This window comes from Podarcis raffonei, chromosome 17 (assembly GCF_027172205.1).
Source record: "Podarcis raffonei isolate rPodRaf1 chromosome 17, rPodRaf1.pri, whole genome shotgun sequence".
Lineage (NCBI taxonomy): Eukaryota > Metazoa > Chordata > Lepidosauria > Squamata > Lacertidae > Podarcis > Podarcis raffonei.
In genome coordinates this window covers 6,898,554-6,911,254 of record NC_070618.1, presented here as the reverse complement: position 1 = coordinate 6,911,254, position 12,701 = coordinate 6,898,554, and the positions used below count along the sequence as shown (strand labels likewise).

General features: G+C 45.4%; 1 protein-coding gene across 2 annotated transcripts in view; it reads left to right on the top strand.

The window, feature by feature from the left end:
- The window catches only part of LOC128405025 (stimulated by retinoic acid gene 6 protein-like), a 29,278-nt gene extending 22,554 nt beyond the window's left edge, over positions 1-6,724 (top strand). Inside the window, exons 15-19 of one of the 2 annotated variants that reach the window (XR_008328216.1) lie at positions 1,290-1,409; positions 2,988-3,151; positions 4,944-5,096; positions 5,189-5,340; positions 5,830-5,935. Coding sequence is in view for 1 of the 2 variants with exons in the window: in XM_053371202.1 (XP_053227177.1) it covers positions 1,290-1,409; positions 2,988-3,151; positions 4,944-5,096; positions 5,830-5,924 (532 nt within the window). In the remaining variant the exon portion in view is untranslated. Of the gene's footprint in view, positions 1-1,289; positions 1,410-2,987; positions 3,152-4,943; positions 5,097-5,188; positions 5,341-5,829 lie in introns of both variants that reach the window. The other variant, XM_053371202.1, reaches the window with a different exon arrangement.
- Positions 6,725-12,701: the final 5,977 nt, after the last annotated feature.

The following is a 12,701-nucleotide window of genomic DNA, read 5'->3' as shown; positions in this document are numbered from 1 at the left end:
GGGGATACTGTAGATAGTTTTCACTCAGGTCCACATATGCAAATAAGGGATTGAAAGTGATGTTCAGTGATTGGATAGTTACAGAAAATGGTTACTGTTGCGTTCTAGTGGAGCTCTATATAAGCAGGCTGGCTGAACCCTTCAGTTCAGTTCTGTTCTGGCCTGTGAATAAACAGGAGCTGTTTGAAGAATTGCTGTGTCGTCTGATATGTTCACCCACAACTTAATACAAAGGACCCTAGGTGTGCATTTGCCCAAAGATTGCAAGTTACAACAAGTGGAATTGCAATTAACTCACCCTCCTATTGGGAATACAGTGGTACCTCGGGTTACAGACACGTCAGGTTACAGATGCTTCAGGTTACAGACTCCACTAACCCAGATATAGTACCTCGGGTTAAGAACTTTGCTTCAGGATGAGAACAGAAATTGTGGTCCAGCGGCGCGGCGGCAGCAACAGGAGGCCCCATTAGCTAAAGTGGTGCTTCAGGTTAAGAACAGTTTCAGGTTAAGAATGGACCTCCAGAACGAATTAAGTACTTAACCCGAGGTACCACTGTATTGCCGATTTCCTATGTGTACATCCTGGTATTTTCCAGCCACCCCAGTGGGTGTGGCATAGCAGTTGTTGTCGTGTTGTTGTTGTTTAGTCGTTTAGTCGTGTCCGACTCTTTGTGACCTCATGGACCAGAGCACGCCAGGCACTCCTGTCTTCCACTGCCTCCCGCAGTTTGGTCAAACTCATGCTGGTAGCTTCGAAAACACTGTCCAACCATCTCCTCCTCTGTCGTCCCCTTCTGCTTGTGGCTTTCATCTTTCCCAACATCAGGGTCTTTTCCAGGGAGTCTTCTCTTCTCATGAGGTGGCCAAAGTATTGGAGCCTCAGCTTCAGGATCTGTCCTTCCAGTGAGCACTCAGGGCTGGTTTCCTGAAGAATGGAGAGGTTTGATCTTCTTGCCGTCCATGGGACTCTCAAGAGTCTCCTCCATGCACCATAATTCAAAAGCATCCATTCTTGGGCGATCAGCCTTCTTTATGGTCCAATAGCAGTTGTAGGAGAGCCCATTTGCAGCTCAGCACAGATTCCCCTTAATAACCCTTGTAGATCCACGGCATTTTTTGACTTTGCTGGTTTTTTAAATCAGTCTTTCAATTATTACTAGCGGTCTGTTGTCGGTGATAGCTGGGAAAGAAATGTACTGATGCATACTTGACCTTGGTATTCAGCTCCTTATATTTGTGTTACAATCTCATAAAACTGTCACTTCTCTCTGCCTTTTCTGCCTCAGCCTCACACTTGCCGTCGTCATAGGGCTCATGCAACTGCAGATTGCAACAGCTACTGCCTTCTTTCTTCAGCCGAAGATTTTGCTGACTGACAAGGAAAAGCCTTTGGCTCTTGATAACAGGTCAGGGCAAGGAAGTTGGGTTGCCAACGGGGTTTGTTTTTTGTCCAGGGGAGGGCTCTTAACATTTTATCCAGCTTGCACAACAGACACATCTACTGGTCCTGCCGATGAGTTTCTGCTTATCATGCAGTTGTTAAAGGCGTTGGAGCCGTGCTAGAAAAAAGCTGTCCTTTCTACTTCCCATTGTTCAAGTTCATGATAGAAAAATCTGTTCCAGTCGAAGCTGTGCAAGGCAAGAAATGTTTGCTGCTTCTGTCTGATGGAGGAAAAGTGTAACCATAGTGTTTGCTGGGAGAACATACTAGTCAGGATTCTTGCAAGGACATTGTTCTCTGTCTTGAACAAGAATACAACAGCAACAGGAAAGTCCTGTGACCATCCAGAAATGTTAAATCTGGTGCTAGTAAAGGTAAAGGGACCCCTGACCATTAGGTCCAGTTGTGGCCGACTCTGGGGTTGCGGTGCTCATCTCGCTTTATTGGCCGAGGGAGCCAGCGTACAGCTTCCGGGTCATGTGGCCAGCATGACTAAGCTGCTTCTGGTGAACCAGAGCAGTGCACGGAAATGCCGTTTACCTTCCCGCCGGAGCGGTACCTATTTATCTACTTGCACTTTGACGTGCTTTTGAACTGCTAGGTTGGCAGGAGCAGGGACCGAGCAACGGGAGCTCACCCTGTCGCGGGGATTTGAACCGCTCACCTTCTGATCGGCAAGTCCTAGGCTCTGTGGTTTAACCCACAGCGCCACCCGCGTCCCCTGGTGGTGCTACCTGTTGGTATCTGGTGCTACCTAGTGGTTAAACTTTCTAATAGGTAAAAAAGGTAAAGGTCCCCTGTATGGTTAAGTCCAGTCAAAGGCAACTACGGAGTGTGGCACTCATTTCGCTTTCAGGCCGAGGGAGTCAGCGTTTGTCCACAAACAGCTTTCCTGGTCATGTGGCCAGCATGACTAAACCGCTTCTGGCGCAACAGAACACTGTGATGGAAACCAGAGCGCACAGAAACACCATTTACCTTTCTGCCACAGCAGTACCTATTTATCAACTTGCACTAGTGTGCTTTCGAACTGCTAGGTTGGCAGGAGCTGGGAGCTCACCCCGTCACAGGGATTCGAACCTTTGACCAAGAGCACAGCGCCACCCGCGTCCCTTATACTTTATAATAGTGCCATCCTCACAAGGGAGTTTGCACAAGAGAAGATCTTGAAAACAAACATGGTGCCACAAGTATGACGTAGTGAATTGGGAAGAACCGAAGGCGAGCTGCGAGGGGGTGTCCAATTGTGGCCCCCACACAGGGTGCTGCTGAAATTTGAAAGGCCAAAGTCTGGCCCTGTGTCCAGCTAACCTCCCCTCAGAGCGGAGCAACTGAAAGTAATGGACTATAATGGGCTTACTCTGAGTATGACTAGACTCGGAGCCCATCTGTACAATCCTGTGACTTGCTTTTGATTCCCACGTGTACCTTTAGCTGGAAGCCTGAAAGCTAGAAGCAGTTTGATTCATTTTACACTTGATGCTGCCTCCTTGAGTGCGTCTGCTATTGTGACTCTCCTGTGGCGATTTGTCCTTATCTCCAGGAAAGCTTTCCACAATTTCAACTACTTCTTGTTCTTCTACAACGTGGTGCTGGGCCTGGGGGCCTGCCTGTTCCGTCTGCTGTGCAGCGTCATCGTGGGAGCCTGGCTAATTGCTCGGATAGACAGGACAATCATGCCCAAAGGCTATGAAGCAGCTGACCTGGGTAAGGCCTGGGCTACGGTCAGTGTGGTGTAGTGGTTAAGAGCGGTAGATTCGTAATCTGGGGAACCGGGTTCGCGTCTCCACTCCTCCACATGCAGCTGCTGGGTGACCTTGGGCCAGTCACACTTCTTTGAAGTCTCTCAGCCCCACTTACCTCACAGAGTGTTTGTTGTGGGGGAGGAAGGGAAAGGAGATTGTTAGCCGCTTTGAGACTCCTGAAGGGGAGTGAAAGGCGGGATATCAAATCCAAACTCCTCCTCCTCTTCTTCTTCTTCTTCTTCTTCTTCTTCTTCTTCTTCTTCTTCTCTCTCTCTCTCTCTCTCTCTCTCTCTCTCTCTCTCCTTCTAGGGCCATAAGGCTGGAAGGTTCTCAAACATCTCTGACTTTCAAAAAAGAAGCAAGTAAGCAAACCCAAAGAGCAAGGGAAAGCCCACAATGAAGGCTGCATGATTTTATCAGCTTAATAGCTAAATTAATCAACTCAAACTTCAGTTGATTAAAAAATGTTGACTAGGTTTAAGCAGTCAGGCATGCAGGTTACCTATTGATGGACAGTACCAGTTTTCTGCAACTGCCCCATGGTAACTGCCCTTTAGCTTGTTCACACGTTCTGCTTGTTCACACGTTCGTGGCTTGTTTTTGTATTTATTTATGTTGTGAACTGCCCTGAGATCTATGGATAAAGGGTTTACAAATTCCCATGTGCTCAGCAGGGATGTCCAAATCTCTCAATTTTAGTTTTTATTTTCAGTTTTTCAGTTTTCCCTTCTTAAGTTCATTTTTTGTGTGCATATAATTTTTATTAAATTTTCTGTTTTACAATTTAAAATACTCATTTAAACAACCTTAAAATGTCAATGGCTTCCCTTTTTCTCTTTCCACGGTGCATTTTGCCTATCATGAATCCCTGCATATTTTATATAAACTATACCATTCAGTATTCCATTATTACTTCCATCAAAACATGTTTACGCTGTTGAATTTATCTTAATGCTGCCAACATTTTCAAGTGTACACAATTCCCCCCCATATATTCAATAAACATTTTCCAACCTTCTTTAAACGTATGTTCTTCTTGTTCTCTTATTCTATATGTGAGGTCTGCAAACTGCACATATTCCATCAATTTACCGTATTTTTCGCTCTATAGGATGCACCCGACCATAGGATACACCTTGTTTTAGAGGGGGAGAACAAGAAAAAAAAATTCTCCCTCTCTCTGCTCAGCGCCCCTTCAGCGAAGCGGCAGGACAAACGGAGCCCCTTCCATTTCTCCTCCCGCTTGGCTGAAGGGGCGCTGCGCAGCTCTCCCTCTCTGCTGAAGCCAGGAGAGTCTTGCTCTCCCGGCTTCAGCAAAAGGAACCTGAAGCCTGTGGAGCGCAGCGGGAACTCACGCTGCGCTCCGAAGGCTTCAGGCGGCTATCCCTGAAGCCTGGAGAGTGAGAGGGGTCGGTTCGCACCAACCCCTCTCGCTCTCCAGGCTTCAGCGAAAGCAACGTGAAGCCTCCAGAGCGCGGAGGGAGTGCTCTCTCTGCGCTTCGGAGGCTTCACGTTGCTCTCGCTGAAGCCAAGGACCCTACATTCACTCCATAGGACGCACACACATTTCCCCTTAATTTTTGGAGCGGGAAAAGTGCGTCCTATAGAGCGAAAAATACGGTAAGTTGCCAATTTTCTTTAGTTGGGACCTTTTCCATTTTGGGGCTAACAGAACATGGGTCACAGTAGTGGCATACATAAATAACCTTTTTTGACACAAACTGAATTTTTCCCTCACTGTGATTCGACTGCAGGATTCAGGACATGGATAGGGATGCTCTTCATGGACCACTACCACACGAATCCCACCCTCGTCTGTTTTTGCCACCTTCTCGTGGTCCAAACGAGAGAGAGACAACAGAGGAGAACCACCAACTATCTTCATTTCACCAACGCAACAGTAACAGGTAGACTCTAGTTGGGCTGCTACAGATTTATACACGTTACAGTAAATATTAGGAATATAGTTGCCGTTTATCCATACTCGCTATTGTTTTAGGATGCCAGTAAGAAGTGTAAGCAAATTCTGACATTTACTAGCAAAATCTCAAAACTCCGCAAGTGCCTTAGGATCAAATTTCACCGTCTTTCCTGCTCTCTGCGGGCAGATATGGGCACTGCAGTGATATGGACCATCTATGAAATGTTCAGGTTAGGAAATATTGCATTCTCACAAGTGTGTAGACCAGAGGTACGCAAACTAAGGCCCGGGGGCCGGATTCGGCCCAATCGCCTTCTCAATCTGGCCCACGGACAGTCCGGGAATCAGCATGTTTTTACATGAGTAGAATGTGTCTTTTTATTTAAAATTGCATCTCTGGGTTATTTGTGGGGCATAGGAATTCATTCATTCTCCCCTGCCCCCCCCAAATATAGTTTGGCCCACCACATGGCCTGAGGGACGGTGGATCGGCCCAGGGCTGAAAAAGGTTGCTGAACCGCGATGTAACAGCAGTGTGCATGTTTGTGTGTGTGTGTGGATGCTTGGCTCGTCCCACAGGTGAAGCCAGTATACTGGGTGTTTTTTGAAGTGGCAACCACGTTAATGAAGCTTGTTCCACCTGCTGTCCGTGCCTTGAAGGAGAAAGGAGATTAGGCAGCATATTAGAAATTAAGCACTGATGCCTTGTTTTCTTTTAGATTTCAGGGTTTCCAACAAAGCCAGGACAAGGTGGCTGCTGTCATACACTCTTCTAAATAACCCCAGCCTCTCAGCACTCAGGAAGCAAAAATGAGGGTCCTCTCCTACAAATGTGTTCCTAATTCACCCCACTACAGATGCAATGGGACTGAAATGAATCTCACTGAGACTGCACTGCCATATTCCTCATATACAACTTCCTAATACTGTATCGGACCATTGGCCCATCAAACTGAGTCTATGTACTAAGATTGGCTGTTGGTCTACTCCAGTTCTGCCACCTGAGACCCTCTTAACTGAAGAGACTCCAGCGATCGAATCTAGGACCTTATGCTTGCCAAGGAAAAACTCTGCTATTGAGCTCTAACCATTCATCCCTTGAACTTGAGCTTGCTATTTGAGATGGCCTGGAGAACTGCTAGCCCAGATGTCTTTCTGCCTGTATGATGTGGAAGATATCTGAATAGTACCTCATTTGCTGGTTTTCATCATGCTTCCGGCATTTTCCTGCTGTTTCATTGGTAGGTCTCCAGTGAAACCCATCTCTGAGTGATTTTTGGCATAGATGAATCGAACTGCTGGAATTATAGACAAAAGGCCTTTGATATGTCCATCCTTCCCCAGTGGAAAATGTACTACAGCTGCATCTTCAAAATTCACATGCTAGCACTGTGGTCACACTGGTGATGTCACAGCACACACCAATGAGGTCATAGTTAGTGTATCCAAACATCAGAAAGGCCACAGCTCAGTAAGCCTGATGCCCATATATGTCTGGAAATCATCCGGTTTCAATTTTTCCTGCTGGTAAAACTTTGTAATTCAAAATGAGGATACAGAAATATTGACAATTTGAACATTGCAAAAGCTAAAATACTTTCGCGCAAATAAATACTGCTTGTTTAAATGTGACAGAAACGAGAGAGATGTTATTTCATGAGCAGTAGTTCTAGTGGGACACGGGTGGCACTGTGGGTTAAACCACAGAGCCTAGGGCTTGCCGATCAGAAGGTCGGCGGTTCAAATCCCCATGACAGGGTGAGCTCCCGTTGCTCGGTCCCTGCTCCTGCCAACCTAGCAGTTCAAAAGCACGTCAAAGTGCAAGTAGATAAATAGGTACCACTCCAGCAGGAAAGTAAATGGCATTTCCGTGCTCTGCTCTTGTTCGCCAGAAGTGGCTTAGTCATGCTGGCCATATGATCCAAAAGCTGTATGCCGGCTCCCTCGGCCAGTAAAGCCAGATGAGCGCCGCAACCCCAGAGTCGTCCGCGACTGGACCTGATGGTCAGGGGTCCCTTTACATTTACTTTTAGTTTTTCTAGTATGGGGTATGTTTTTGCTGGTGCTCCTCAGCAGGTACCGCAAACACTCAGCTTTATTACTTTTTATTTACAAAGGCAAGCCTTTAGCCTTCCTAGAAAGGGCTTCATATGCCAGCTGCGCCATTTCCTTCATTCGGTGTGGGAATTTTATTTTCAGTATAAACAGGACTCTGTTTTTGAACATGTACACACACCACTTTTAATTTTTCTCCCAGGTGTGGAGGTGAGGAAAATGGATAACTGGGACATTCCGGGATCAAATCAGAAACTGGGATGACTTCTGTAACTCTGGGACTGGAAAATTGGACACTTGGAGGGTATGGGACTGAGCTATAAGTTGTATGGAGTTCTGTATAACTTCCCATCTCCCTTTAAGGGGGGGGGAGCTAATAATGCTGCAATCAGGCATAGATAGAAAGCAGGTGGGAAGGGGTGGTTAACCCTTTTCCTGCTGCCAGTTTCAACTCCTTGTTTGATGGGAGATATTTACTTGGGAGTAAGCACGCGGGTGGCGCTGTGGGTTAAACCACAGAGCCTAGGACTTGCCAATCAGAAGGTCGGCAGTTCAAATCCCCGCGACGGGGTGAGCTCCCGTTGCTCGGTCCCTGCTCCTGCCAACCTAGCAGTTGAAAAGCACGTCAAAGTGCAAGTAGATAAATAGGTACCACTGTGGCGGGAAGGTAAACGGCATTTCCGCGCACTGCTCTGGTTTGCCAGAAGCGGCTTAGTCATGCTGGCCACATGACCTGGAAGCTGTACACCGGCTTCCTTGGCCAATAAAGCGATATGAGCGCCACAACCCCAGAGTCAGTCACGACTGGACCTAATGGTATGGGGTCCCTTTACCTTTAAGCACCAATGAATTTACTTCCGAGTAAACAATACATAGAGTTGGGCTGCATGACTGCACATTTACTTGGCAGTAAGTTCCACTGAACTCAGTCTTACTTCTGAGTAAACAGTGCATAGGACTGAGCTTTCCCTTCACCAGTGCCCAATGGATGCAAAGTGTAGTGCGAGACAGTGTCAAATTTCTGAGTCATCAGTTGCCAGGCAGAAAATGAACCACCACAGCGTCAACCCACCCTCTTTCTCAAGAAGAGCCACCGATCTACACAACCCCATATTTGCTGTGGTGGGGCGTTTCTGATTGCTTTCTTGAGCTGTCACTCAAGCATGGTCTGCCTTTTGATGACATCACCACAGGTATATAAAGAAGAGCCCTGCAAGAGAATGTTTGGAAGGTGGCTCTTGGGTATTTTGTGGTAAGTTAACATGTTTGTATGTTGTCTTTTGGAGTCCTTAACTAGTTCTCTGTGTGCTTTGGTGATTCTGCAGCAGGGAAAACCAGGTGGTGGTTGTTTTAATTGAATACATGTTTAAGGCTGGCTGCTAAAATGGCATTAATTCTATAGAAGTTAGAATGCCACACCCTGGGGCTGGATGGCTAGGGAAGCAAGATATTACTAGGGTGTGGCAACCTTTATGTGTACAATATTAAACACTGCATGCAGTTACTTGGTTTAGCCTTGAGGCTGTGCCTCTCCACTTTCCATTCATGCCCTCTGCAGCAGTTAACAGGTGACTGTGTTTTCCCCATGCTATGGAAACCTTGTTTGTTATTTCAGTCTGCTCATATACAGTGCTGGATTTACATATAAGCTAAACAAGCTGTAGCTTAGGGCCCCACTCTCTTGTTTTTAAAGGAAAAAAACCTGGATGTACATTTCCAGAATATAAGATAAAAAAACAAATAAAATAAAACCTACATACAGCAACAGTGTTTTGTGCTGTGTAGGCTCCTATGATGTAAGTCATGGACCCCTCCTGCTAGCCTGCTCCCTAAAATATCACTGGTTTGCTCATTTCTATATATAGGGTGCCTACATTCTGCATGTGCAAATGGCTTTAGATACCTATTAGGTCCATAAATTATATATTCAACACAAAAAACAGTGACAATTTGTTGTTGACAAAGGACAGCAGGACATATCAAGGGCCCCATTGCCTTCAGTAGCTTAGGGCCGCATCAAACCTAAATCCGGCCCTGCTCATATAAAGAACAGCTACAGGAGTCAGCTGAAAAGCTGGCAACCTTTCTTGAGACCTCTGGGCAGAGAGGAAACGCCACTTGTCACACTTAGCTAGGAGCTCAATACTCCACCCATTTTGCTTGCTTGCCATTTTGCAAGGCTTTAGTTGACCCCAAAGAAAGGCATTGCTCAGCTGTGGGTTTTGGAGCCTCTCCCATCTTCCTGCCTGCTCTCCTTTTTATGGGCCCATATGGCTGCTTATACAGTGGTACCTCTGGTTACGTACCTAATTCGTTCTGGAGGTCCGTTCTTAACCTGAAACTGTGCTTAACCTGAAGCACCACTTTAGCTAATGGGGCCTCCCGCTGCACGATTTCTGTTCTCACCCTGAAGCAAAGTTCTTAACCTGAGGTACTATTTCTGGGTTAGCGGAGTCTGTAACCTGAAGCGTATGTAACCCGAGGTAGCACTGTACAAACTTTTTAAAGGGTCTGTGACAAGCAAATGCATAACGCTACCATGGCCAGGAAGCTTTGAGTGCCACCAGGTGTATACTTAGGGGAACTGCAGCAAATCCTAGGTTTGCCTCTGCTTTATGCAATATGGCATCTTTAAAAAAAATCATAGAATCGGAAGGGACCCCAAGGGTCATCTAGTCCAACCCTCTGAAATGCAGGAATTGAAGGCTCATCTGGGATGTTGGAGGGAAGCCAAAATATCTCTGAGCTAGGCTTTACTAACTTTTTTTGCAGGGGGGGAAAAAAGTTTCAAGTACTCTGTTTGTGCTCATATTCTGAGTAGGTAGTTAATTAAAGCCATATTGCCTTTAATTTAAAGATGGGATAAAAATGCAATAAACTTGAGCTGGGGGAAAAATATCAAAGCCTAGACGCGCTTTTACTCTCCCAAGATTGAACGTATTGCCCTCGGCTGTATATAAAGGGATTGCACACGAAAAACGCTTATGTCCCTGTGGAGATGGCAGTACCGAATCCGTACTTTATAAAGACTTGAGGAAAGAGTTCACCCCTCTTTTATTGTCCATTCTGGGTCGCCCAAACACTGCTGCAGTGTCCTTTCTCTTGGCGGATCAAGATGAGCAGGTGACAGCAAAGGTTGCAAGGTTTTTAGCTGGGGCAATCAGAATAAGATCCACTGTTGGACTATTGATTCAAAACCCTAAAATGTATTTTATATAATTGACTTTTTATTTCTATTCTTGTTTTATTGCTATGGCCGATGGCTGATGCAAATAAAGATTCATTCATTCATTCATTCATTCATTCATTCAAAATCAAACCCTCCCCAACTCCTGCAGTAAGAAGTTCCAAACACCCCACACTCAGACTAAGTAACAAAGTTGTGGGAAGACCGCAAGGCTACCTAACTTTGTGTCTTTTGTCTTGAATGGCACCACACAGGCCTTGTCTATGAAAAGCAGCAAAGGCGAGTTTAAATTGTGGGTTCTCAGTTACAACCGTGAAAGTAGGGAATCATAGAATCGGAGAGGACCACAAGGCTCATCTAGTCCAACCCGTTGCAATGCAGGAAACTTTTGCCCAACGTGTGGCTTGAACCCACAGCCTTGAGATTCAGAGTCTTCTGCTCTACCGACTGAGCTATGAAGACTTCCTTCTCAGTCACAGTGCGCCAATTGTGGGGTCCTTCGTCCAGCAAAGCCCAAACAATTCTTTTCTCCTACAGAAGATTTGGAGAAAGAGAGTTAAGGGCAGTTAACTCTTCTGGGAATAAAACAAAGGGAGCTGTTGTAGTTCTTCTTTCTTTTTTAGATTTCTTGCATGCTTTATAGGTACTGCTTTATGGGAAATTATTTTGCATGGCGTATATCTTTTAATTGCTTTGGGTCTCCCCCCGATACAACTTATGCGCAATACACTTATAGCTGCATTTATATTTTGGGAGCTGTAGTTTACCTTTCAAAGAGCAACAAGTCCCAGCACCCTTAAGAAACCATAGTTTTCAGCAGTGCTTTTTTCTGGGTGTGTGTGTGTGTGCAGGGGTATGCGTACCCCTAAACATTTTGTGAATCTTTGCACTTTTCTTCATTTACTGTATTTATTTCCCCCGATTTGAACTATAAAATGGTGATTTTCTTGAATCAAAATGAGAGTGCCCCAAGCATCTTCTTTAAGAAAAAAAGCACTGGTTTTCAAGAAATATTTGGAGGAAATGATGTGCTTTGAATATATGGCATGGACACACCCAGTCTAAGAGATGATAGGTAACGTTGGTCTTGCCTGTTCTTTCCAGAGTGACTTAGTTTATGCCATGACATCGGAAAACAAAGACATGGCAGCAGCTGCTTCTGACCCCAAGAACAATGAAGATCAGCAGGTGAGTAGTTCTTGGTGATGGTCATTTGATGGGAGAAACCATTGATGCTCGGAGTTGAGCTCCAAAGCAGACATGTCATTCTACAGTACATAGAACACTCCTCTCTCTGCCTTAGGAAGGCTTTTGCCTTCAGTCTGCTGAGTGGAGTAGCAACACAGCACAAGTTGTTGCACATCTTAATATTGTGCAGTTTGAAGTAGCTGGGGGGGGGGAACTGACTCCTTTTGGAAGGAGTCATTGTCCAGGCCCATAAAATATTATCCAAACTTTACTAGCATAACTCTTTAAAAAACAGAACATAAGTGTTAAAGATACCCCTCCAAATATCCATACAATACCTTGTGCTTTCCAGCGTAGGCTCAGCATCTTAGAAAATATGGAATATAGTCGTACCTTGGTTCTTGAACGCCTTGGTACTCGTACGTTTTGGCTCCTGAACACCGCAAACCCAGAAGTAAGTGTTCCGGTTTGCGAACATTTTTCGGAAGCCGGATGTCCGATGCAGCTTTCGCTTGAGTGCAGGAAGTTCCTGTAGCCAATCGGAAGCCATGCCTTGGTTTTTGAACCGTTTTGGAAGTTGAATGGATTAAGTTCGGGAACCAAGGAACCACTGTAATCCAAACAGACCTATAAACAAAGGTCTCTCTTTAACAGCATCCAATTCCCTGGTGCTGTTTTCCTTGAGAGTTTCATTTACATCTTCTGTTCTCTGTTGGGTTCAGAGAAACAATATCAGCCACCACCCTTTGAAGATGGCAGATTTGCAATTTAACACCTTTGCACCTGATCTAATGTTACAATAGTTTACAGCAGGCTTCCTCAAACTCAGCCCACCAGATGTTTTTGGCCTACAACTCCCATGATCTCTAGCTAGCAGGACCAGTGGTCAGGGATGATGGGAATTGTAGTCTCAAAACATCTGGAGGGCCGAGTTTGAGGAAGCCTGGTTTAGAGTAACAGAAGACAATCAACAAATATTCATTAACCTATTGAGGAGTTCAGTGTCCTTTTGAAAACAACTGTGGAAAACCCCCAAGGTTAGCCATTTTCCATTTTAAACCTTCATTAATACACATGCATCTTTCATTTCTGTGTGAATTAAAGCAATTATACTTAACACAGATGAGTCAGACAAGAACTGGCTAGATTCTGCCTTAGCAA